Source organism: Arvicanthis niloticus, chromosome 19 (genome assembly GCF_011762505.2).
Source record: "Arvicanthis niloticus isolate mArvNil1 chromosome 19, mArvNil1.pat.X, whole genome shotgun sequence".
Taxonomy (NCBI): domain Eukaryota; kingdom Metazoa; phylum Chordata; class Mammalia; order Rodentia; family Muridae; genus Arvicanthis; species Arvicanthis niloticus.
This window is the reverse complement of record NC_047676.1, coordinates 11,960,229-11,985,510: the sequence shown is the minus strand read 5'-3', so window position 1 is coordinate 11,985,510 and position 25,282 is coordinate 11,960,229. Positions and strand designations below refer to the sequence as shown.

Sequence of the window (25,282 nt, the reverse complement as noted above, 5' to 3'; positions counted from 1 at the left end):
AAATTATACAGTTGCCCAAATCCATACAATTTATCTTTTTTTATTTAAATAAATTGATTTAAGCCTGCCAGATTCAAAAATGCCAAAAAAAAAAAAAAGTAGAGATGTAAAGAAACTGTACAATATTACAAACCAGGGTTTGTTTGCAGTGTATGTGCATATATAAATACATACATTTGTGTGTCTACATAAACACACATGTACATAAACATACACAGCATTTTAACATTAATCAGGCTGTTCTGGAAAAATTAGTAAACAACAAAGACTCCCAGGAGGGTAATGCTTGTGAAACTTGGCCTTTGTTTCTTTATGACTGTTTCAAATCCACAGAGAGATTCTTACCAAAGAACATGAAGATCAGAAATAAAAAAAAAAAAATCCTGCTGCTCAGGTTAGCTGTTTCCCTTCCAATTTTTGTCCATATTAAGTTTCTCTTAAAGACCCAACCCAGCGGATCCCTCAATGGACAAAGTCAACCCACCAAACCACAGACGTGTGCTTGTGGAGGACATCCCTGAAACAAGGACATCACTGAGACAGAACTCGAACCACCTGGCTCTCTCCACCCATCCGGAGCCCTCCTTGGCTGAAGCACTACCGTGGGTTTTCAGAAGCGCTTTTCTGCAAGTGTGCCCACTGTCATTGAGAAGAGCTGATGTTCAGTCCACGGCAGACTTAAAAGACAGGAATGTGGTATTGGTGGTCATTCTCGGTCAGCAGAGAGATCTCTGGCCACTCCCTGAGAGGCTCCTCAGGGTAGCAGACTGCAAAGTCTCTGGAGTTAAACTTGCACAGTCGGAACACTTTTATCTTTACTTGAAGAGAATACCCGAGTATAAACATGTCAATCTGGGGAAGAGATGAAAGCAACGTCACAGACGTATATTTATACATTCCCACCGTGATGGCCCTTGCTGCACTTTATAAGATGACCCACTCTGTGACAGGCTCACCCAGACAACAAGTGAGCACGACTTAGGGACAAGTACCCACGGTGTGGAAGGAGGGTGGGACCATGACTGCCGAGAAGTCAAGAGAAAACTGCAGAAACAAAGGGATGCTCAAGCCAGGGGCGGTGGCTCACAGCTGCAATCTCAGCTGAAGCAGGAGGACCTCCACGGGTTGGAGGCTAGCCTGGGCTACAGAGTGAGTTCCAGACCAGCCTGGGCTACAGAGTGAGTTCCAGACCAGCCTAGGCTACAGAGTGTGACCTTATGTCAGAGGGGGGAAAAAAAAAGGAAAGGAGGGAAAAAGGTGGGGAGGGGGAGGGAAAGGGAAGTGAAGACAGAAAAAAAAGAGAAAGGAAAAGAAAAAAGAGATGAAAAGATAGGGGGAGAACAGAGAGAAGGGGAGGGGAGGAGGGGAGGGGAGGAGGGGAGAAGGGAAGCAAAGGAGGGAGGAGGGAAAGGGTAGAGGGAAGGGGACAGAAGGAGAAGGAACGGAAGAAGGAAAGAAGGGAGAGGAGGAGAGGGGAGGGGAAGGGAGAGAAAGAGGGGAAGAGAGGAGAAGGGAGGGGAGGAAAGAGAAAGAGAGGGGAAGAGGGGGAGGGAAGGGGAGGAGAGAGTGCTCCCGATTAAGAACTGCATTTCTTTCTAACCGATTTGATCTCTTAGTAAAGATGTCATCTGATTTACCACTTCTTTAGGACAGAAAAGAGAAGTAAACAGAAGACTTCTGTCATTCTCTGATCTTAAAGTTGCTACTTTTTTTCCGTGACTGGTAAGCAAATGCCTTCCCTCAATGATCTGGCTTTCTGAGTGGCCTATGAAGCAGCACTCTCTGGTCCAAGGGTCCCTGGACTCACAAGGATGTAGCACCCAGAAAGGAGGCTTGTTATTTCTCTTTCACACATGTGGGGCCCGCAATTTTAGATAGCTGCCTCTGTGCAGGTGTTTTCATCAATGGTAAACATGTACCCTAAAGGCCATGGGTTCAAGTACTCCCGAGTCACCATTAGATAACCCACCATGAGTCCTTACTCACCTGATCCAGACCACACGTGTCGCCTATGGAATTCAGGTGATTCATCATGAAGCTCAAAGGATCCGATGATGACTCCCGGGAAAACAAGAGTCTGAAAAGGCTGGGGATAACCTTGTTGGTCTTCATTTGCTCATACACTTCCGTGACCTGGTAGAGCATGAGGAACTTCAAGGCTTCGTACAGTTTACACTCCAGGATGGCGTCGGAGAAGAGGCTGTTACACATGCTCCCTCTCTTGTGGTAGTCTCTCATCCCACTAAACTCAGTCCACTACAAACAAGGGGAGAAGTGTGAACTGGGAAGTGTGAACTGGGAAGTGTGAACTGGGAAGTGTGAACTGGGAAGTGTGAATTGAGAATGGCACACAGCAACATATAAACCACTTGTAAAGAACTAATCAAATAAGCCAAAGAGGAAGGCAGGATTTTACACAGTTACATTTTCATGCCTACATTTTGGGACTATTCGATTCTTTTAACCGTAAGTATACAGAAGTGGGCTGAATGTTCACCTGCCTCGCCAAACTTGTATGTGCAATGTCTTAGTCCAGGGAGACAGCATTAGGAGGTGGGGCCTGTAGATGGTCATTGGCTTCTGTAGCTAAAGTTCTTATGAGTGAGACTGGTGGGCCTATAGGATGAAGCCCGAGCTACCAGCCTAATGCACAAATGCCTTACTTTTAGATAAGAAATAAAATAAAGTCACTGTTCTCAAAACACAGCACTACTGCATAAACTATCAAACATGTCAGTTCTCTAAAACTGCTTGGGGCCATTGGGTCATCTATGCCAGTGAAGAACCGTGCAGGAGAGAGTGTGGCTGGCAGTCTGCAGAGCATTTCCGTGGGTTAACTCACATTCTCGTGGTAACCATCCAAGGTATATGCTACCCACAGTTCTTCAGCAAGAGAGCCGTGGCTCAGAAAGGCATTTCCCCCAGATAAGCCAGACAGAAAGAGACAAGCAAAGCATGCGTTCTATCACTCCAAGTCTGATCATTATTAAAAGTCAGGCAGAGCTGTTAGTCTACTTATTACACCGGCGCCATCCCTGCATGCGCAGGGGGCATTGCTTTCAGGAGGGCATTTCTGAGGCCTGGACATTGTACTGTATTGGAAACAAAAGTTCTCTCACGTGTCAGATTTCCAACACAGCCACTGAAGCTTCTACCCCACAACAGGCAAAGAGTTAGCACACTGACTCTGGCTTGCTACTTGGAGGTGAAAGAGCAAGCTACCACCAGCAGGGGGCACTCTGCACTCAGTTTCCTTTCCCTAACACACCGGATATGCCCCACCAGCTGAGGTTGAGAGGGATGCTTGTTGTTTGGTGTTTCCCTAAACACTCACCTGCAGTTTCAGTAACTCCACACATTTCCGTAACTTTCCAAACACATTGGAACCTGTGTACTTCTCAGGCCCGAAACTGTACTGCTGGATCCAGTTACAGCCTTGAGAAAAGAGTAGTTTTTCAGGAAGCTTGAAAAAGGAAGTAGATGCCGACAAATGATTAGTGTCTCAGCGCTTAGCACGCACGTACGATTTGGGATGCACGGCACCCGGTCTTATCGCGTGGAGCAACCCTCGGAGAGACAACAGTGTCAGTTAAGTAAAAAGCACGTGGCCATCTTTGCCTTAGATTTGTGGATGGATTGTGTGTGAGTGTGAGTGTGTGTGTGTGTAAGATTATAGTATAGAAAAGATCAAAACCTAGGATTATGTCCAAAGAAGCAATCTTTTTGTATAAAATGCTGTATGCTCTTGACGTCTTGCTTTAGAAACTGTATGTTACCATGTGGTGTTAGAAAAACAGGGCACACCAAGCAGCTGCTGCCTTACGACGCAGTGGTGCCGTTGCCTTCCAGACCCGGCTGTCCCTCGCAGGCTGAGAAAGGACTTAGCCAGCACTTCCTACTCCTTTGCCCTTTAACGTCATTTCCACTATAAACGAACAACTTTACCACTCACAGAGCTCCAGATTAAATTCTGGACGGTGCAAAGATTAGACTTCGGTGTCCATAAGAACCTAATCTACTGTGGGTACCTTACTGCACGAACTCAGCAGCTGTGACATTCTTTATTCCAGCTATAAAAGTAGGGTTAGCATACTGCGTATATTTCACAAGTATCTGCTATCAAACAGAATGACGGGGAACAAGTTTAAACAAAAGACATCAAGGAGACAGACCGTGAGGCTGGATGTATGTATGTATACTTCCTGTTCGCTGCTCTGCCATCTCAAATCGGGCATGCTGCAGTCAAAACAATCATTTAAGTTGTTACTCAAGAATATATGACGGGCTGGAAAGCTGTCTCAGCTGTTAAGGGTACGTGCTGCTGTTCCTGAGGATCTAGGCTCAGTTCCCTGGACCCACACAGTGGCTCTCAACTGTCTGTAACTCCAGTTCCAGGGGACACACTGCTCGTTCCTTGCCTCCCGGAGCACGTCATATACATGGTGCCTGGACATCCACGCCAGCAAAACACCCGTATATATAAGATGAGAAAAGACAACACGCTGCCATAAACGACTAAGAAAATGATAAAAAGAAGCCGTAGACCAGGAGAAAACATCTGCAAACTACATATCCAATAAAGTACCCACACTCAAGACATATGCAGGGTTTCCAGAACAGTAACTGGGGAACAATCCAACAAAGATGGACAAAAGATTTAAACAGGTAATTTTCCAAGATGGTGACGCGGATGGCAAACGGGTGCACAAAAGGCACTCAGCATCTATCTCTTCATTAAAACCAAGGGAGGGCAGGCAAGATGGCTCAGTGAGTAATGGCGCTTGCTGTGCAAATCTGATGACCCAAGTTCAATCCCGGGAGCCCATGTAGAGGTGGAAGGAAAGAACCAGCTCCACAGAGCGGTCCCCTGGCTTCCACACCCACACAAATAAATGATAAGAAACAAAATATACCATTGTTTTCAGCCATTTAGAATGGCTGAAAACAAACAAACCCAACAATCCTAACTGCTGGTGACCATGTGGGGCAACTATAACCCTTACACTATATTGGTTGGAAGGCAAAAGGGCCAAGCAGGTCTGGAGATCAATGTGGCAGTTTCTCTGAAAGTTGAGCACATATCTCTCACACAACCAGGAAATCTAACTCGTGGGCATTTGCCTAGAAGAAACAGACAATATCCCTATAAAATCCTGTATAAGACGATCCTTAACAGCCCGATACATTGTTGCCAAGCACGGGAAACAATCTAGATGCCCTGGGACTGAGAGTAAACTGTGCTCTGCTGGTGTAAAGGACTATCATGTCAGAGCAAAGAGATGACTTCTGACCTGGTCCAGCAGCATGGGGAAGCACGAACGCACCCTGCTATGGGAAGGAAACCATATTCAACAGGCTGGGGAGAGAAGCCCACTCATCTGACAATGGAGGCAGCAAAGCGTGAGCACAGAAACCGGATCAGGAGTTGTGGGACCAGAGGTCTTAGGAGGACTGACCACAGAGGCACATGGGAGAACCTTTGGTGTGGCAATTGTACGCTCTTCTCTGCATCTGTTAATAAACATTTATGTTATAGTAAGAAGGCTCATGTTGTCAAACCACCTTACTTATGAAGGAAGGACTGACACTTCCCGAGGAAATCTGAGAACATTGAAAATGAGCAAAACTGGGAATGCCGGCATGCTGAGACGGCTTATCTGCGGTGACATGGGAGAGGGAACCAGCTAAATGACCTCTCAAAGCTCCTCAACATGGGAACCCCCTGAACACAGGCTACCCAGACAGGACTACCCTGCTCCGACCACGTTCCCAGGGTGGAGCTGTACCTTAACGATGTCTTTTTCCTTCATCCATGACGGGAAAGAGAGGCCTTGGCTGAAGATCTGGAACAACACAGACCTGAGGGCGTCGTAGTTATCTCTCTTCACTGGTCGAACACATTTAACATGGTGCCTCCAGAAGAGTTCCTCATAGGCCTGTCAGCGAGAAGGATGCTTTGAACGAACTCCACAGCGTCACACGCTAGGGACAGTGAGCTCAGTGAGCCCTGGCTTTCAGTGTTCACACTGAAATTGAGGTTTCAGGTTTCACACTGGAGACATGGATCTCCAGCGGGGTGTGGTTTCCAAAACACTCAAGTGGAGCAATGGAATTACCGTATGTAATTTTATTTTTTTAAAAGCTTTTTGTTTTCAAATCTTTTTCAAGACTTATTTTTAAATGACGTGTGTGTGTGTGTGTGTGTGTGTGTGTGTGTGTGTAAGAGGAAGGTTTTCATATGCACTGTTTGTGATATTTCCCAAGATCAGTCCAATAGAACATTCTAAAACCCCTCAAATATTAATGCCAGGGTGCCCTCCAGTGAATGGTCTCCACAGCACATATGGAAGCTAAACAGAGAGCTAAACACTGTGTGGTACGCATGTTTTCTCAAGTTACAGGCCTGACTGACTTCTATCCTCAGAAGAACAGAGACCAGGATGAGGTCTGTCCTAGAGTGCTCACCCCTCAGCTTGATTCAACAGCCTAGAGTCACCTGGGAAGGGAAACCTCACTTGAGGGACTGACCACATTAGACTGTCTTGTGGCATTGTCTCTGAGATGGTATTTGTTAAGGATTGATATGGAAGGGCCTAAGCCCACTGTGGGCGGCACCATCCCTAGGCAGGAAAGCTTGGGCTAGATCCTGAGAGCAAAGCCAGTAAGTAGTTTTCCTCCATCAGTGGTTTCTGCTTCAGACCCTGCTCTGACTTCCCTCAGTGACAGGCTGTGATCTGGAAGTGTAAGCCAATTTGTGCCTCTCCTCCCCAGAGGTGCTTTGGGTCGGGCTGTTTTATCACGACAGAAAAGCAAACTAGATCAAGCCCTAAAGCCAACATCCAACAGTTAGGCTTCTGGTTTAGCTGCCGCTTTAACTTACACCCGGTTTGGTGTGGGTTGACCTTTGGGTTTGGGAAAGCAGAACTGAATGCAGCCTGCTCTGACCACCCCTGTCTGCCTTCCTTAAGCACACATACCTTCCTCATCAGCCTGGCACGCGGGCTTTCTCCCTTCCACTCTCTTGCACAATAACTGAGTAAATCTACTTCTGCCTCCACACTGAGGTTTCCTGCGTAAAATAAAATTTTAAAAGGCAGTCAGTTTTCCCATCCTCCCTCCCTTCTAGACCCTTCCCTGCCCTTAAAAATAAGAAAACATATGCTTTACGTATTTACTTTTGAACTTTCTCTGTAGATAGCCAATCTGCCTGAAAGACAAAGGAAACAATTATATGAAAACTTTCTGTATGGCAAGGGTGTCTTTAAAAAGGCAGATGACAGGGTTACCCACCATTTCAGCTGATGCCCTAAATATAAATACAGGCTTCTGAAGTAGCTGAGGGTAGCTGAGAGAAGAGAGAGCGCCATCATTGCAGAGACCCTTGCTATTCTCCAGGCAGCACTAATGACTTGGCTTGAAACTAGTATCCAAGAATGAACTTGATCACTTCCTACAAAACAAACAGACACACATATCATAGTTATATGTCTGCCTTAAGGGACGTGGGACAGAGCGGATAACTTTGCCGCTGAGTATCTATCGTGGATTTATACACTTTTTTGTGTGTATGCATGTATGTATATGTGCATGTTTGTATGTTCACAGATGCATGTTTAAATGGGATGCGAAGTTGTGTGTGTGTGTGTGTGTAAGTCAGAGGACAGTCCTCATTCCTCAGGTAGCAGAGATGTAGTCTCTAACTGGTCTTAAACTTGCTCTGTAAGTTAGACTGGCTGTCAACAAGCCCTAGAAGTCCACATGTCCTCTTTAAAGCTGGGATTATAAACACACCATTACACCCATGCTTAGGAGGCAAGCGCTAGCAACTGAGATATCCCACCCACCAGGCCTACATATATGTTTTTTTAAACTTATTCAAACATAAATCCAAAATTAAAGAATCATATAATTTCTACCACCATCAGTGCCACATACACCTTTTCCTACAAGATTCATGATTTGGAATGTATATCAGAAGTACGGGCTTCAGAATCCTGATTTCTCATCCTGTTTCCAGGATGGAGCCTGTTAGAATGGCACCTGACTATCCTGATCTGCGCTTTCTCGACTGTGAACTGAAGGGGACCCAGCAGGGAAGGGGCTAGTGGAGTTTGGATCACCAGCACAAGACACACACTCGTTTCTTGGATCCATGCCAGGTGGGCTCTGGTGACCCTTGACCTATTGCTGCTTTGAAACACAATAGGTCGCAGCACCGATTACATCACAGGCAAGGAAGTCAATCAGCAGAAGCATGGGTACCACTTTCCACACCTGCTGCTTCAGATGCCCACCATGATACCTGGTCCACCCTGGCAAAAGCCCAAGGGACCGGGCAGGATCCATGGACGGGCTTGCAGTATTCTGCCGTACAGGAGATTCCCGGTCACAGCCTGCGCATGTGACATGCTGAAGTACAAATGAGGAAGAGGACTTCTGAACGGTGGCCAAACCTCCTGGGGGTTGTTTTGAAATAATTTCTTCCACAGCAGATCACCGAGTAAAATTCCAGTGACCAACTGCAATAAAATTCTCACCGGCATGGAACCTATGATTTCAGCATGTTTGGTCATCTGGATAGTTCATGTGTATTTATATTTCCAATAAAGAAAAAAAAATTATTAACAGATAAGGGGAAAAATACTACTAGCAAAATTTTAAAAAACAATTCCCATAACTTAAAAAGAACATTTTAGAACTGCTTATCTATCTAGAGCACTTATTTGGCTACTTAAATCGTTATACAATTTCCCAGAAGTTTAGCCAAACTGTTTGTTTAAAAACACAAAGCTGGGCCTGGAGACAGAGACGATGGCTCAGTAGTTAAACATGCACTGCTTCCAGAGGACTCCGGTTCCAAGCACCCCTGAAACTCCTGTCCCAGAGGGTCTGCCACCCTCTTCTGGTCTCTACTGAAATGTGTGCATACAAGGCACACACTTAAAAATACACATAAATAAAAACAATGGGGGTGGAGAGATGACCCAGGAGTTAAGAACACTCGCTACTGTTGGAAAGGACCTGTGCTCGGGTCTCAATGCACACACTGGGTGGCTCACAACCACCTGAACGTTAGCTCCAAAGAATCTGACACCTTCTTCTGGCCTCTGTGGACACCTGTACACACATGGCATTTCACACACACACACACACACACACACACACACACCTAAATAAAACGATAAAAATAAATCTTAAAAATTTAAAAATTCTAAGAATGTTATTTTAAAAGAAAACTATCTGTGTTTAATATCTATGATTTTAGGTTTTTGCTAGTTTAGATGTTGTTTTTCTCGACTGATAATTCTGACGCACACAGTCATTTTTAAAAATCTTAAAATCACAGACTAGGATTGCCTACGAATACATAACTTTTATGAGAGCTGTAAAGATAATTTTTAGAAAAATGGAACATTGCCCATTTGTATGTACATACAGACTGACTCCCCCCACTTTTTTCCCCAATATTAGAGTTGAAGCCAGTGAATGTCCTGAGGACACTTCCTAGCTTTGCTGACACTCTTTGCAACAAATGCCCAGTTCTTCAGCAAAGCTGATCCCGGGTGCATTGCCTTCTGAACATCTGGATGGTTCTGCACTCTTCCTTTACAACAATGCATTGGCAAGCATTCAGCATTCATTACCAATGTCCCTTCAGGAGTCCTGGCAGCTTGTCTGTCAAAAAAAAAAAAAAAAAAAGAAAGAAAAAGAAAAAGAAAGAAGAAAAAAGAAACAAAATGCTCAATCAAAGGATTTACACACCGACAGGTGCTGGCTTCCAAAACATGTCAGCGAGCACTCCTCAAGCTGCTCCGGGAGGACTCAACTCTGGGGAGGACTGCTAGCTTCAGGGTGCATGACTCAACTAATCCAGAGAATGAGCTTCTTCAGTGTGCACAGGTCAGTCACATTTCTCCTCAGTGACAGAGGAGTCTCATTTCTCCTCCTTTTCACAGCATCTGATGTAATTCACAAGCTGGTGCTTCTGTGTTTGTGTCAGGGGCCAACACAAAGCCACTGTGGTGGGGACCAGAAAAAGTGGAGTCCAGGTACGGCCCTGACACCCCTCATTTTAGATGCAGTCTGGTGTGCATGCCTCATTTATCTAAGGTACCAGCAGTTCCTTGGAGCATTTCTCCTCAGAATGACGCCTTTCCTGACAGCCTGCTGAAGATAACAGTTCTCTCTGTACCCTTTTCTCATACCCTTTCTGTCTGTTCCCCATCCCCTCTCTTCCTTCCTAGTCTGTTCCTCTGCCCTGCACTTTCTCTCCCTTACCCTGTCCCCCCAGCCTTTTGCCCTTATCCTCAAAATGAACCCACCCAGAAAGCAGGTGTGGGAGCACCTTAGCCGGAAACAACCCGGACCACAGGCCCACCCCTGAGTCTGGTCTCCCTTGACTCAGCCCACCCACTGTTCAAATTAGCAAGCTTGCTGTGACAGTTCTACACACGCACATATGATACTCTGACAGTAAATACCTTCTCCCGTCCTTCCTCTCTCCTCCTGCCCCCTCCCCCTCCCCTAGCAGCTCACTCTTTCAGATCATCTTTTTCTTTTTAAAAACTTTTTACATATGAGAGACAACACACAATACTTTTCTGCTTCTGGCTAACTTCACATAGCACAATGCTGGTTTCATCATTTTTCCCTGCAGTTCTGTTTTTTACGGCTGACATGTGTATATATATGCAAATACACGCGCGCGCGCACACATACACACACACACACACACACACACACACACACAAACACACAAAAGTCAGCTGCCAGCTGAGAGACAATTAGCTGACTCCACACCTCACATGCCCATATCTTTCGGTTAAGTACCTTGAGCTAAGAAGGATAAAGGATCCTAACAAGAGAGTTCTGGTGTGGGTATGAGGGTGTCTTCAGAGGTAGGTTAGATGGAACTCTGAAAGACAACATGTGACCGTGCATGAGGCAGACATGGCTGCATCTACAAGACAACATGTGACCGTGCATGAGGCAGACATGGCTGCATAGCCGTGTGAGGATCTGCACAAGCTGCTCTCTGATAACGTCAGCGGGAGCAGGGCTCCTAAGTCAGAAGAGTAGGAAAGCCTGGTAGAAGAATAAACAGTGTCTACGTTGCAACAAAGTAGCTAGGAGTATCCTGCGTGGATTACATCATTCTTGCCTATGAACCTCCTGGTATCACAGAGGAGCCCCGAGCCCTCACAGGAGAGCCTGCATCTGCCTTCATCTCTAAAGCTAGCAGAGATGTCAATAGCTCATGGGCCCTGGTACACAACAAGTGCTTAATGTATGCTTGTGTGTGTGTGTGTGTTGGGGGTTTTCATGGTGGGGCTTTAAATGTCAGAGAAGTGCTGGCCACCGTGTTTTTCTCACTAAGCATACGGCAAACACTAGCTGCTGTTTTCATTGTGGTTACTATAATCACCTTTGCTTTGTAGATTAGAGACTTGTTAGAGAGGAAAGATTAAGCAGCCGCCTAATGGGGGTTGCCCAATAAATGGTAAAGCCAATATTCAAAGGCGACGGCCATGCAGTTCTGGAAGCCGCCTGCCTGAGTGCTTGGCCCTCCTATCTGTGAATAAGGAAGTTCGGTGGGTTTTCAGATCAGTGCCGGCAGTAACTAGAATTACCACTAAAAGAAAAAAAAAAAAAAATTAAAAACCTTCTCTCAGCTGGAGAGAGCAATGGCTGGGCAGACATGAAAACTTGAGCTTGAATTCCCAGAACCCACGTAAAAGCTGGGCAGGGTCATAGGTGCCTGTAACCGGCACTGGCAGCGCCCGGCAGATACCAGCAGCTTACTTACCAGCCAGCCTAGCCAAAAAAGTGAGCTTCGGAAAATAAATGATCAACAGAGGTAGAACCTGACATCCTGTTTTGACCTATACATGTGTGTGCAAAAGCTTGCACACACAGACATGCACACTCACACCCATCTACACACATGCACACGCACACACTACTTTTTCTAGTTCTAGGCCCAATAAATAGATTAGACTCAAAAAAGACAAAACAAGAAAACACCATAACAAGACCCTGCAAGTAAATCTGAGGATCATTTTGATGAACCATTACTTAGTCAAATATTGTTTCTTCAAACACAACTGAAAGAGGGTAATATTTTGGACAGTGCTGGGTTTTTTTTTCAGCAGGTGCTGGGCAGTGGTGATACATGCCTTTAATCCTAGCACTGGGGAGTCAGAGGCAGGTGGATTTCTGAGTTCAAGGCCACCCTGGTCTATAGATCGAATTCTAGAACAGGCAGGGCTACACAGAGAAAGCCTATCTTAATATGTCCACGCCAAAAAAAAAACAAAAAAACAAAAACAAAAAAAAAAACCCCTCTAAAAAACAAAAAAACCAAACTAAACCAAACAACAACAAAAAGTAAAAGAAGATGTTGTTGTTGTTGTTGTTGTTGTTCCAGAGGGTCTCTTCTCACCAGAGACAATCCTGCAATCACCAACTTCCATTCCTTGACCCAGAATGGGGTCCTGCTGGGTCACATTGAGACTCAGGAAAGCAGGAGAAAGAGAGAGACAATTCTCTGCCTCCACAGACACAGTCTTCCCACATACCGTGAGGACAAAGGGAGGGTGGGCAGGTCGAGCTCGGTAGAGAAAGTTCTGGAGTGTGGGAAGCCAGAGGAGGCTGGAAAGAAAGAAGGTGCCAAGAACTGGAGATTTGGTCCTCTTTCATGCCTGTCAAGACACAGAAAAAGCAAAATTCCCTTCTCCTACTTGTGCCCTGAACTCTTGGGCTGCATAATGCATTTTTTCCTTTTTCCTTTTTTTTTTTTTTTTTTTTTTTTAATATGCAACTATGTCTCCGACCTGGTCCTTGATTACCAGGATTAAAGTGTACCCCAAACAAACTGAAGAAAGAAGCACTAGGCCCCTCGAGTACTTACAGCAGTTGTGATGTCTTGTCATCTGTGGTCACATGACAAGCGAGACCACCAGCGGCAACAACATTTGGGTGGGGTGTGTGTGTGTGTATAAAATTCTTAGATTTTTTTTTCCATTCTCTATAACATATCAAAGCTGAAGTAATTCAAACATTCAAACAGGAAACCCAAAAGGGGACAGAAAACACTGTCTCCTGAAAGCAAAACTAAAAGACACGGACAAGCTAGAAGCCAAGTGAAGATGCAGACAGCAGATGCAGCAGCCCAGCAGTCTGGGGCAGGTGGTAACCTGACTGTCATGATCTCCCACGGGAGGTCATCAGTGACCCTGGCCCATCACATTTCTAGAGCTGTTCCAGAAAATTCTTTGCTTCTACAACCACACTCTTCAGTCTCAACTACTTCCTCTCCCGGGGTGTTTTCCAGTGCTAGGGACGGAAGCCATGCTCCATGCATGCTAGCCAGACACCCTCCACCAATGAGCTATGTCTTCAGTCCTCTCCCCATCTTGCCAAACTTTTTAACAGGCCAGTATCAGTACCATGGCTTGCTCTTAACTGCACACCAACGCCTCATCGACATGCAGCCCCATGACCTCCTGAGCAGCGGTGGCACACCAGGGACTGTCTAGCAGGAAGAAGACATACAGTCTGAGCTAGAAGGCAATGTAATTTTATCGTTTGATGTAGCAGAGGAGTCACTGAAGTAGATCAGGGTCAAAAATCTTCCCGTTAAAAAAGTGTGGTGTGTTGTAACGCCACACTTAAATCCAGAAGCAGTGTTCTCAACAGGGCTGTGTTGTGGTTGGGACAGAGCGGTCCTCGTCACTCATCGACATGGTAAGGTCGTCCTCGAGAGTTTCTACTTCACATTACAGGTGTTAATTCTGCTCAATTAAGGACGGCCAGCCCTTCCCCTTAGAGAAGCAATAAATCGAACAACTGCAGGACCATTTCATTATCTCCAAGGAGAAGAACCACTAAGTGGAAGGTTTTTATCTAGAAAGTCACGAGCAGTAAAACATGAAACCTACTCAAGCTGGTACGCAGTCTCTTCTCACCTTGGACTCCCCTTGAACTGAAAGTACCCATAATACACCTGGGTACTGCTTCCTGCCTGAGACAGGGAGGATCATGTATATGCTTTAAGAACACCCCCAAGTCAGAACTGTCTCGTTTTTACCTGGCAAATCTTAAAAGCGACCTGACATCTTAAAGATAGGCTTAATTTTTCTAATTGTGGCAGGGTTCCGGCCGCCCACCAGTGACAAGACCACAAAAGACGTAGGTACAGACAGGCTAACTTCAAAAAGCAAGCAGTCACTGCTTTTCTGTGAAACTGCAGAAGTCTAGGACCGCTTTATCCAGCTGAGCAGCGGGGTCTTTGGAAAGACAACTGATTATATAGAGAATGAGGGGGAAATCGCACAGCCTGGATGGCCCTAAACCAGTGGTTCTCAGGCCATGGATTGAGATCCCTTTAGGAGTCAAATGACCTTTTCGATAGGATCCCACATCAGATATACTGCCTATCGGATATTTACATTACCGGCCATAACAATAGCAAAATTACAGTTACTAGGTAACAACAAAAATAAGCTTATGGTTAGGGGTCACCACAACATGAGGAACTGTACTAAAGGGTGGCAGCATTGTGAAGGTTCAGAACCACTGCCCTAAACCATGAGGTTCTGAACCAATGGTTAACACGGGATGATGAAGCACGGGTATATTAAAATTAAATGAAGCAGCAGTGTCCCACCATGAACCGCTCACTCGGCTAAGTCTCTGCTACAGTCTCCCCAGCACCCGCATGTAACCAGGGCTAGGCTACCTGCCAGCTGCGAACACGCCTCCCGTTTGTAGGCGTCTACTTCCCCCTTCTAATCATCTCCCTATTGATCAGTCTGCCCTTGTTCTATCATTACAGGTTAGGCTGCTCCTGCAGATAAACCACTGTCCCAACAACTAGGCTGCACTGGCAGAGGCTCCCAGGTGGACCTCAGACAGATGGAGCCCACTGAGGCAACCTCTGGAAGATCGGGCTGGAGAAGGCTTCCCTGGGCTGTGAGTGTGACCTAAGGTCGTGCGTGCGGGAAGGAGGAGCTAGGCAAGGCAGGGAAACCACACCCCACAGAGGCCGTGTCTCTGCCTGGCTTCCACCACCTTCTCTCTGGCTTCACTCTTTCCTGATGCTAAGGGATCTAGGGGAGTCTTCTGGGTTGCTCAGCTCGGGCCCTCTTCTACAGAACTGAACAACCTATAGAGAGTCTAGGCCTACTCTCTAAGAGGGACGCCTGGCGTTTAGGAAGTGATTTCAGCTAAGAAATAGTGAGAAGATCCATCCAGGCACGCAACCCAGATACATGGATTCTACCCGCCCCTGAGCTGAATCAATGCTCTCCTCAACTTTCCAACGTCGGTGTCTAACTTCCCAGTCAGTACACGGGATGGGCCCTCTGTATCATGTGTGCAAGTTCTCTGACCTTAGAGCTAAGCAGGTCCCGCTGATTATCCCTGTTAGGTATCACGTGACTCACTTGCCTGTGCAGGTCCACTCTCAGGCTTTACTATTAGACTGCTATGTTCTAATTGCACTCATTTGTGAGAATGGCTACTGAAGTTACTCTCTCATGGTGGCAATCCCCCCCCCATCAGAATCCCTGGGGACTGTTGCTAATGGCAACTAATCCTTCTGATTGGCTGTTCTTCCCCTAGTCTCCTTTTTATTCTGGAGCTAGTGTAGGCTGACATTTTAAAAAAAATTGATAGACATATCATCTATTTTGAAACGCCTTTCATGGCTTGTCTTATTGGTAGGGAGTATCTGGGAGAAATCCAGGCCCATAGTCGGGGAGTGGAACAGGAAAAGAAGGGCGTATCCTCTATGGAAAAGAAGGGGCGTGTCCTCTATAGAACATTCCTATGCAAAGAAACAGGTTTAATAACCAAGAATACATGTGCCAGTCAATGTAACAGCTAAGTATCTCCCTGGAACACCCAACCTCACCCTAGGACTTGACTGAGAAGTCAAGACCTGTCCCACGTGGGGGTCGATGTGATCCTACAAGCAGAAGACCCACTGGCAGAAGACCTGGCAGTCATCTCTTCCACCTTTACCTTTCCTTCACCTGGACTCATCCACTTTATAGACACCCAGGTTCCTGCTCTCCAGAAAGAAGCCGAAGGTGTCAAAGGCCATTCTGTCTACAAGGCAGCACATCAGCACCACCTCAGGACTTTTTAGAAACAGACTCTTGAGTCCCTCTGAAGTCAAATCTGTGTCGTAGCAGGATGACTGGGGACTTGCGTGCACAATGATGTCTCAGGCCACTGTTAGGGAACAGTGTCAGGCTGGCTTCCCCTGGGGCTGATTTACTGACCTGTGCCCATCCTTCCCTTGACATTCCCAGGCAATTTTAATGTACTGGCAGTGTTGGGAAACAGAGCACAACTGTTGGGGGCCGACTTTTAGCAGAAATCGGCTATCAGCTCTGCAGCCATCTTGAGCCATATACCCTGACATGAGACTTGGATTACAATAGCCTACAACAGCTGAGCACACTCCGATAATCTTGGTTTAGATACCTTGGGTGTGTGAGATTAAAGGTGTGTGAGATTAAAGGTGTGTGACTTAAGAGTGACCTAGAGATCAGATTTAGAGACAAGACCTAAGGGCATGATTATAGGTGTGAACAAAAGGCATGGCTTAGAAGTGAGACATATAAAAGGCAGAGACAGACAGAGATCAGAGAATCAGACAGAGGAGACAGAGAAGCAGGCGCTTGGGAGAGAACTTGGAAGAAGTAACTTGGAGCTTGGAGGCACTAGGAACTAGGAACTCAAGACTTGAGAATCAGACACTCAGAGGAAGAGAGACTGAAGAATAAACGGGATTGAAACACACTCTGTCTGGTCTCCATTCTTCGAGTCTGCCCTCACTCTCTCTCTCTTGCTGAACCCCGACCCGTGGACCGGAGCTGCAGCTTGGGCCAGGATACAGTGGCCGCCAAACGCGGGGCAGCCCGGGCCTCAACATTTTGCTCAGGCCTCGACATTTTTGGCACCCGAACGTGGGGCTAGTGCGGCTCCCAACACACAAGGGCTTCCTTCGTCCCTGGCTACTTTGGTCCCCTCAAACATACCAGACACTGGTTAAATGCCAAAGTCACTATGAGGAGAAATAAACCCAGACTAAGAGGAATGCCACTGCCCAAGAGCACCAACTACAGCTGAATGTTCTTCTGTCTTGTGCTCCTTCCCTTTGGCCAAGCGAGGGTCTCGCTTCGCTTACAAGTAGCCTGTCCCTTTTGGCAGGAGCTAGTCCTAACTGAAAAGGAACCTCCCCAAGATAGCACGGAGGGAAGATGTACCATTGTTTTGAGTCCTCCAGGCAGGAGACAACTCACCCCAATATTCTTGAAACTCTCCCAGAATAAGTCCTGAGACTAATATCTGAGACATACCTAAGTTCCAAGCATGTCAGGATGGCTGGTCCCCAAGGGCCCCTTCAGTCCACCCTAGCTCTCTTCTGCACAACCCCCGCCCCCACCCCCAGTACATCCCGACTCCTACTTTGCTCATGTTCTTCCCTCAGTCTGGAACATTCCTCCATGGCCTAGGTCACACTTTCTTCCAGCTCTCAACTGAAATGTCATTTGTCTGGCCCATTCCCAACCCCAGGCGCAGTAAGCCCACTCTGTTCTGCAGGGCACATGATGTCCTTTCCCGGTTCTTGTCAGTTTGTGTTTGTGTTTGATGGCCTGCCTCCCTCCACTGGGAACACCTTAAGGACTAGGAGTGTGTCTGTTCTCTTCACACCAAAGGCCCGGAAGAGATGGTTAATACATGCTGGCTGAAAGAACCCATGCATCTATCTGTTAGCTTCGGATCTGGGACTTTCATCTCCATGGCACAGACTGCCAGCTTGCCCTCAGTCTGTTCTCCCTCCCTTCAGAGAGAGAACACGGAAACTCAACTGGGACCATGGCTTCTCTCTCAGAGAAAAGGCTCATTGCGTCCTCTCCAGATGCCGGTGCAGCTGAACTCAGTGGACTCTGTGAGGGGTAGAATGTTCAGCTTTCGGACAGAGTCATCCAGCCAGACATAGTGGAGAGCACTTGTAATCTCAGCACTTGAGGGGTGCAGGCAGGAGGGTCGGGAGTTCAAGGCCATCTTCGGCCACATAAAGAGATAGACATTAGCCTGAATTAAACAAAGTCCCATCTCAAGATACACAGAGAGAGATGAGAGAGGGAGAGGGGGAGGGGGGAGGGGGAGGGGGGAGGGGGGAGGGGGAGGGGGAGGGGGAGGGGGAGGGGGAGGGGGAGGGGGAGAGAGAGAGAGAGAGAGAGAGAGAGAGAGAGAGAGAGAGAGAGACAGACAGACAGACAGACAGACAGACAGAGCGTGCACGCAGGAAGGGCTCCTTAAGAGTGGCCGGTTCCTCTCTCATAAGTGGACTGAGGCTCCACAAAGCGACCACAGGCATGGAAACCATGTTCAGTGTAGACACACAGCAGAAAGAACAGAGGAAAACCAGAAACAAACCGAAAAGAAAAGTCCCGGGACTCCAGACACCATGGAGCCCAGCTCAGCCCTGGGAGCTTCCTCTGTGCTCCAACATAGATAACAAACATACTCCTTCATCTGATACTATCCTGTCACTCCAGGATAGCAGAACTTGGCCTGGTGGCCCCTTCTAGTTCTGAGTGTGCATGGCAGGAGCGTGAGGCACCGGTGTGTCTCTCTTCCCTTAATTATATGCCTCGCTTAAATCCAGAGCAGAAGTGAGAGCGTGAAGTGGTCACCTGGCAGGAAGGTTTTGACACAGTGGGATGAAGAGGGAACTTGGAGTCTGGCCTGAGGGAGTGCCCTGGGCCTCAGCTTCCTCCCTATGAAGAGGTGTCTGGAGGCCAGTCTGTCACCTACCACCTCCCCTCTCCAAAGGTCTTTTCCTTTCAGTAGGTTTCTGTGTTGCGCAACAGAAATAAACATAATGGCACACAAGGCATGGGGTTTTAAATTGCTGTGAACCGACTGACCTTCGGCTGAGCTCAAAACATCATTCAAAGATAGCCCCTCAATATGGATGCCCTGGGCATGGACACAAGACCCATCCAATCAGGACAAATGTCAGCACAGCCTTGACCCTTGGGGGGTGGGCAGGCTTGGTTCTGCAGATCTGACCATCCGTTGTCCTGAATGCATTAGTTCTGGTAAAGAGCCTCGTGCACGTAGAGAGGAAAAGAGGGAAAGAAGAACTAAGCGAGGGGATGGGGTGGGGGCAGAGAAGAGGAATTGCCCTCAGTGAAGTCTGTCTGGGAGGGGACACTGGGGTGTGAAAACACAAAGAGCAAGAGAAGGGAGGCAACCGTCCGCTATCGCAGATGTCAGCCAAGTGCCCACACGTGACGATGAACAAATATGTAAAACACAAAGGAGATGAATGGTCCATGGATAAATGATGCAGACTCTTTCCGTTGAAGTGACAATTACCTTCACACATAGCAGAAGGGATTCCAGTGCCTGAGCCCCACACAGACTCAGATACAAGACAAAGGGACTACAGTATCTGCATTGTTAAGTCCACTCATTTTATTTCCATTTCAAGGAGAGGAGCCCATCCAACCCTCATCTACATTTGCAAGCAAAAGGGCACTGGCCGGAGCTGACAGTGGCACCAGCACCGGCACCCAGTTAACACCACTGCCTGCACTGTCTGCACTTCACTGTACTTCATTTGGAGCTGATGGCTGACTGCAGTCAGCACTGGCTCCACTCTCTTCCACTTCCTCCTCCCTCACTGCACTCCGGCTCACTGCAGAAGTGAACCCATCCCAGTGGCTGCTCCAGGGGCACCGGTTTTGTTTTTTTGTTTGTTTGTTTGTTTTTTTTTTTCCTGTAACTTCACATAGCCCGAAGGCAAGCCAAGGTCTTCCTGTCACAGACCATAAAACATATTCTCTCAATGCAGCAAGACATTCCTCTACTGTCCTACTGGATTCTCTCAGCGCCAGGCAGGAAAGGACTTAGTTCACTTCTGTTAAACTTGGGAGACTAGGTACTAAGAGAGACAGCAAGCCTGGTGAGTTTCCACCGCCAGCCCTATGGTCACCCACTGTCCCATGCTATTCAGAAACTGGCTTGTATACAGTAAGATTGTCCAATCTCCACAGGGGGCATCGAGCTCATCTCATATGTCCCATAGTGATGGGACAGGGGAGGTTAGTACCTTTCTTCCCCACTCTGACTGAGAGAGCATGCCCAGCAGGCCCCAGGGATCCTCCCACTGTGCCTCCTCAGCCTCTAGAGTACAAACAGCACAGCACAGCTTCTGGCTTTTTAATGTAGGTGCTGGGAACTCAAAGTCAGGTCCTCCTGTTTGCATGGCAGCACTCATCTCCTGAGATCTCTCCCAGCTCCCTCAGCCCTTGACTTTCAGTGATACTCCTCTTCTGTCCAAGCTTGGGTGGGGGGAGGGGTGCTTTCCAGAGAAAATGTGGTGGTCACACGGTTAAGACAACAACAGAAAATCTACTCTGAAATTCATCATTTAGAAACATGTCAGCCATAATATTTTATGTCCTGCACTTCCTGGGATTTTTATTTCCTAGGAATCCTGGCAACAGTAACGACAGATGGTGTTCCTCCATCTCTTACAGATAAACGTAAACTTTTTACCATCTTTTTAATTTAAACACAATGCCACCTGTCTGCTGTTCCACCGATTAAACCAGAAAGTTGTTTGTTGGTTTTTTTTTTTAAATAGACTATATCTAGGTAGGACAAAGGGGTACTAGAAGAACAACACACACAAAGACTCTCCTGCTGATGTGTTAGAAAGAAACATCACTCGTTCATGAAATCAACTGCAATCAAATAAATGGACACAAGAACTCACCATGTAGACCAGGCTAGCCTTGAACTCATAGAGATCCAACTGCCTCTGACTCCTGATGCTGGGATTAAAGGTGTGTGCCTCCACAGCAGGCATAACTTCAATATTTGAAAACAGAGTATCTAAGTAACCATCCATTCCTTAGATGGCTCAAAGGGACAGAGGAGAGCCTCCAGGTAGACACATTTGTCCGATATCTCCTGAATGCTGGTGCTTTCAGGAGCTACATAGAAAGAACCGTAGAGCCACGAGAAGCTTGCATGAAAAAAAATTAGTTCTATAGTCTCTCCTTTCTTGTACACCCAGCCTGAAAGTCATCTCAGTCAACACAATTGTATAACTATGGCAGCCCAGGCTCTCCCCTGAGAATGGATCCAGTGAGCTGAAGAGACCCTTGCTAGGAACTGCAGGGCCTGCTTACATAGATGCCAGGACTGTTTCAGATGATGACCAGGCACATGGATGGCTAAGAATCTACACTAAGTAAAGACCTGGGCTGGTGTTTGCCTCCTGGAGCTACTAGGAACTGGAAACCCTCCACACATCTACAATGGCTCTATGCGCCACAGAACGAGAGCTGGGAGAATCACACAGAACTCTTGCCTCTGTTGCCAGCGTCTCCCCAGGTAGCACCTAGAGAACACAGTAAGTACCCAGCACTACTGGGAAGAGACAAGCACATTCTGGACAAGCCAATCAGGGTGCTCAACTCCCGTGAGAGCCAGAGAAGTTTGCACTGCTGAACCAAAGTCTATCGGGTAACCCAAAAAGACATTTTTCCATTAACAACTAAACCGGTAAAGAATCCCTACCTAGATAAAAACATAAGCTTAAAAAATAAATAAATGTCATGGGCTAGTCATCCCCTAGAAGTAAGAGAAGTCTAAAAATGGAACAAACAAACAGCATAACATATTAACTATAGATCCCTGGTTCTAAAACGTGTGTGCGTGTGTGTGTGTGTGTGTGTGTGTGTGTGTGTGTGTGTAATGCAGTCATGTTCCCTCCTTAAGTTCTTTTTTTTTTTTTTTTTGGTTTTTCGAGACAGGGTTTCTCTGTGTAGTCCTGGTTGTGTCCTGGAACTCGCTCTGTAGACCAGGCTGGCCTCGAACTCAGAAATCCGCCTGCCTCTGCCTCCCAAGTGCTGGGATTAACCTCCTTAAGTTCTTAAACCATCTTTTTTCAAAGAAGAAAATTATTTCCCTTTCCATTAGAACCAGGGCTTGGGCCACCCCCAGCTACTTACTCCTCAGGACAGTAATTAACGGCCTGAGCACCCTCCTTACCCAGCATCTCCCTGAGGCTAGAGGCTTTGCAGGCACTAGTTCCAGTATAAACACCCACCCACCCCCCATAGTCCCATGGACATCAGGTCCGTGCACACCATGGGCATCACTCCTTTCTTGGTTGACAACTGTCCCAGTCCGCCTCTCTCCATAAGCACAGACATGCTCACCTTCCGAATTCACCTACCTGCCTAGAGACTACTGTGCTCACTCATGAGGACAGGGTGCCTAGGGTGGGAGTGACACATCTGCTCCACACACAAGGTCAGTGACTGGTGAAGGGTTTGGGCATAAGGGAACCTGGGACATTTGGAATGCAGCTTTTAATTGGCAGAATAGTCTAAGGTTGGGATCTCGGCTGGACACGTTCTCATTTAAAGTAGTTTTGTATCCTAGGGATAAGCACTAAGCAGCTTCATAACAGAATACAAGGGTGAGAGTGATAACAACAGCACTAGCGTTACAGGTACTACGGCCGTGAACAACCAGAACAACTTTATATATAATAAGTGCTCTAAGCCACAAAGGAGACTCATTGTTTGCTAAATTTTGGTTTAGCTTCAGAACACATTCCCTAGACAAAAACCTTATCCCCAACGGCAACATAGTAACAGAGAGCAAAGCTGCTTCAGAAGTGGCTGGAACGCCAGGCCTGGCTCATGCTATTCCACCATTACACACTGAGCATTCTGTCTCAAACACCTAGGGCCCATCAAGGAGCGGAGCAGCTCCTCAGAACACAGCTGAGGATGTGCACGTTGCCATCAAACTTAGGGACAGTGGCAGATGACAGCACAGCCATGCCTCAAGCCCTCGAACAGTTAAGGGCCACGGAGTAAGAGAGTTGGAGGTGCCACGTAAGGAAAACACGTACCATCCTCAAACACAAAGGACTGCCAAAGACGCCAAACAGCCAGTTGATTTTACAGCACCATCATATCCCCCTTGTAGGTAGGTGATAGTGCCTTCTCTGAAGTTTGGAGCACTGGATGAAATGACCTTCAAGAAGCCTGCCTCATCCTTATCCAATATTCTGACAGGGTCTTTCTAGTACTACTGTCTACAGATGTGTGCCCTGTGATTTTTCAATACAGAAACACGTTTAAAAATAGTTTAAAAGACTACCCCCAAACCCTTCTCCACCCTCATCAGTTCTGTGGGGTTTCTTCTGTTGCCTTTTTGGTTTCTGTCAAGGCTTACTTATTATCTTCAAAGCAAATCTATGCCTCTGTTTTAGCAAATAGTTAAGAGGCAGACCAAAAGGCTGTCTCCATTGCAGCTTGAGCATGTGACTTTAAGACCACTGGGTCTTATTTTTTTTTTTTTTTTTTTTAATGTCTGTTTTGGCAAACGGAACCAGCAAAGATGTTCTTCTATGTTCCTAAGTCCTCAGCAGTTATATTTGGAAGAGAAACGTTTTCTACAATCTGATTCTTGGATCTCACTTTGTCCTGCAAACCTACAGCAGACCCCACAGTTGAAACAAGCCAAAGGGCTCTCTCTCTCTCCCTGGACTCAGAGTACTGACACGCCTTGGAGTTTGTGCAGAGAAAGGTTGGTGGTTGTGTTAAACCAAAGTAGGCATTCTGAAGTCTCCCAAACCAGCTCTTTCCAGCCGTGTCATTACCTCTGTTTCCAACTTTCTTTTCTCTGCCAAACTAAGGGAAGAAAGGAACAAAATAAAAACGTTCGACTGGGTACACCCACAGGAAATATTTGGCTAATTCTATAATAACCTGAGGTGCATAAACGTTAAACAAATGAGTTCATTCTCTAAACGTCTGAGACTAGGGTAATTTAGTCAGACTGCTAGGCTGGGAGAGGCCTTCGGTATTAACTTGTCCAGCACTCATTTCACGAATGGCTGAGTGTCTTGAATAGCTGCTAACTCCAACCCAGACACCCTAGGGTGGACTGACGTCCAGACCTCGTGTCCTGACTCCTAGAACAGTGTTGCTTCCACTACACAACACAGTGCTGTGTCAGAAGCTCCTACTAGGACGGAGAACAGCAATTAAGACACATTCCGGGTGTCCAGCAGCCCCATTTGTTCACCCAAATCGAGAACACACACAGCTTCTAGATTCACTACGAGGCTCACATTCCTTGTGTGGTAGACAGAGAAACACAGGATCCAGCATGTGGCCCAACAAAACTTAGAGAAACTGAATCACAGACACAGTTGAGGGCCAGAAAAGAAAAAAAAAAAAAAACACTTTTCATCTCCAAGGTCTTTGGGGAGGGCGGACCACTGCTACCCAGTGGCGCAGGGGCCAGAAATGCAAGAGGGATCTACTGTCACCCCGTCCCCTTGATGAGTTTTTTTTTTTTTTTTTTTTTTTTTTTTTTTTTTTTTTTTTTTTTTTTTTTTTTTTTTGTCAAGAGTGTGTTCTCTGCGGTTTACAACTCTGGTTGCTGAAAAGGTGTGGGCCACATCCTCTGCAAGGGGCGAACCCCAGTAGCTTAGTTTACAACCAAGTTGGTTCTCCCCAGAGGACACCAACCAGCAGGTCCACGCGCCCGGGTGTTCCTGGACAGACTCGCCTCTCTCCGATTGCCGGAGGCTCGGATGCAACCCACACACAGCCACGCGCGACGTGTAGCCGTCCCCGAACCACAAGCACCCCTCGCCCTCCCTCGCCGCCACGACACCCTCCGGAGATTGTGCCCATCCCGGCGCCCACCTGAGGTGGTCCGAGCGCGCTCCCGCTCCCGCTCCCGCGGCGCGCTCCTCGGCGCCTCCATGCGGGCTGCGCGCCTCCACCCGCGCGCACCCTTCGCTACAGCCCGGCGCCCCGCTCGCTTCCCTGCAGCCGCAGTCGGAGCTCAGCTACCGTGACAGCCGTCCGTGCTCCCGCCCCGAGCGCAGACTGACGCGCGGCACCGCCACTCAGAAGCTGGGGCGGGGTCTAGGGGCGGAGCCTCAGCGCGAGTTTGGCTTGGAAGGCGCGGGCGTTGGGGAATGGAGAGCTCGGAAGCCCAGCGGAGCGCTGCATAGGAGGCGGCTCTGCCCCGGGGGCTGCTTCTCCATGCTCACCCGGGGGCGTTCTACCTGCTCGGATCCGGAGTCGCCTCCGGAACTCTGCACCAGAGCCAGCGAACTTGTAGAAGAGGCTGATGGGCCGAGGGACGATGACCGTCACCGGCCCGGGACAGCTTGGTGCCTCGATTCCAGATTCACCACCGGACA

At 47.4% G+C, this 25,282-nt stretch overlaps 1 protein-coding gene and 1 long non-coding RNA gene across 2 annotated transcripts; one reads left to right on the top strand and one right to left on the bottom strand.

Annotated features, from left to right (window-relative positions):
* Nucleotides 1-20: 20 nt before the first annotated feature.
* Nucleotides 21-24,960, bottom strand: Otulinl (OTU deubiquitinase with linear linkage specificity like). The gene is made up of 8 exons (XM_034523210.2): nucleotides 24,777-24,960; nucleotides 7,291-7,450; nucleotides 7,176-7,207; nucleotides 6,978-7,069; nucleotides 5,787-5,936; nucleotides 3,335-3,463; nucleotides 1,987-2,256; nucleotides 21-852 (listed from the first exon to the last, which is right to left on the bottom strand). The coding sequence occupies exons 1-8, from the start codon at nucleotides 24,835-24,837 to the stop codon at nucleotides 679-681; spliced, it is 1,068 nt and encodes a 355-aa protein (XP_034379101.1). The 5' UTR covers nucleotides 24,838-24,960; the 3' UTR covers nucleotides 21-678.
* LOC143435132 (uncharacterized) lies at nucleotides 7,446-16,812 on the top strand. Its single transcript, XR_013105137.1, has 3 exons — nucleotides 7,446-8,159; nucleotides 9,769-9,900; nucleotides 14,837-16,812. It is a non-coding gene; the product is annotated as an uncharacterized LOC143435132 (long non-coding RNA).
* Nucleotides 24,961-25,282: the final 322 nt, after the last annotated feature.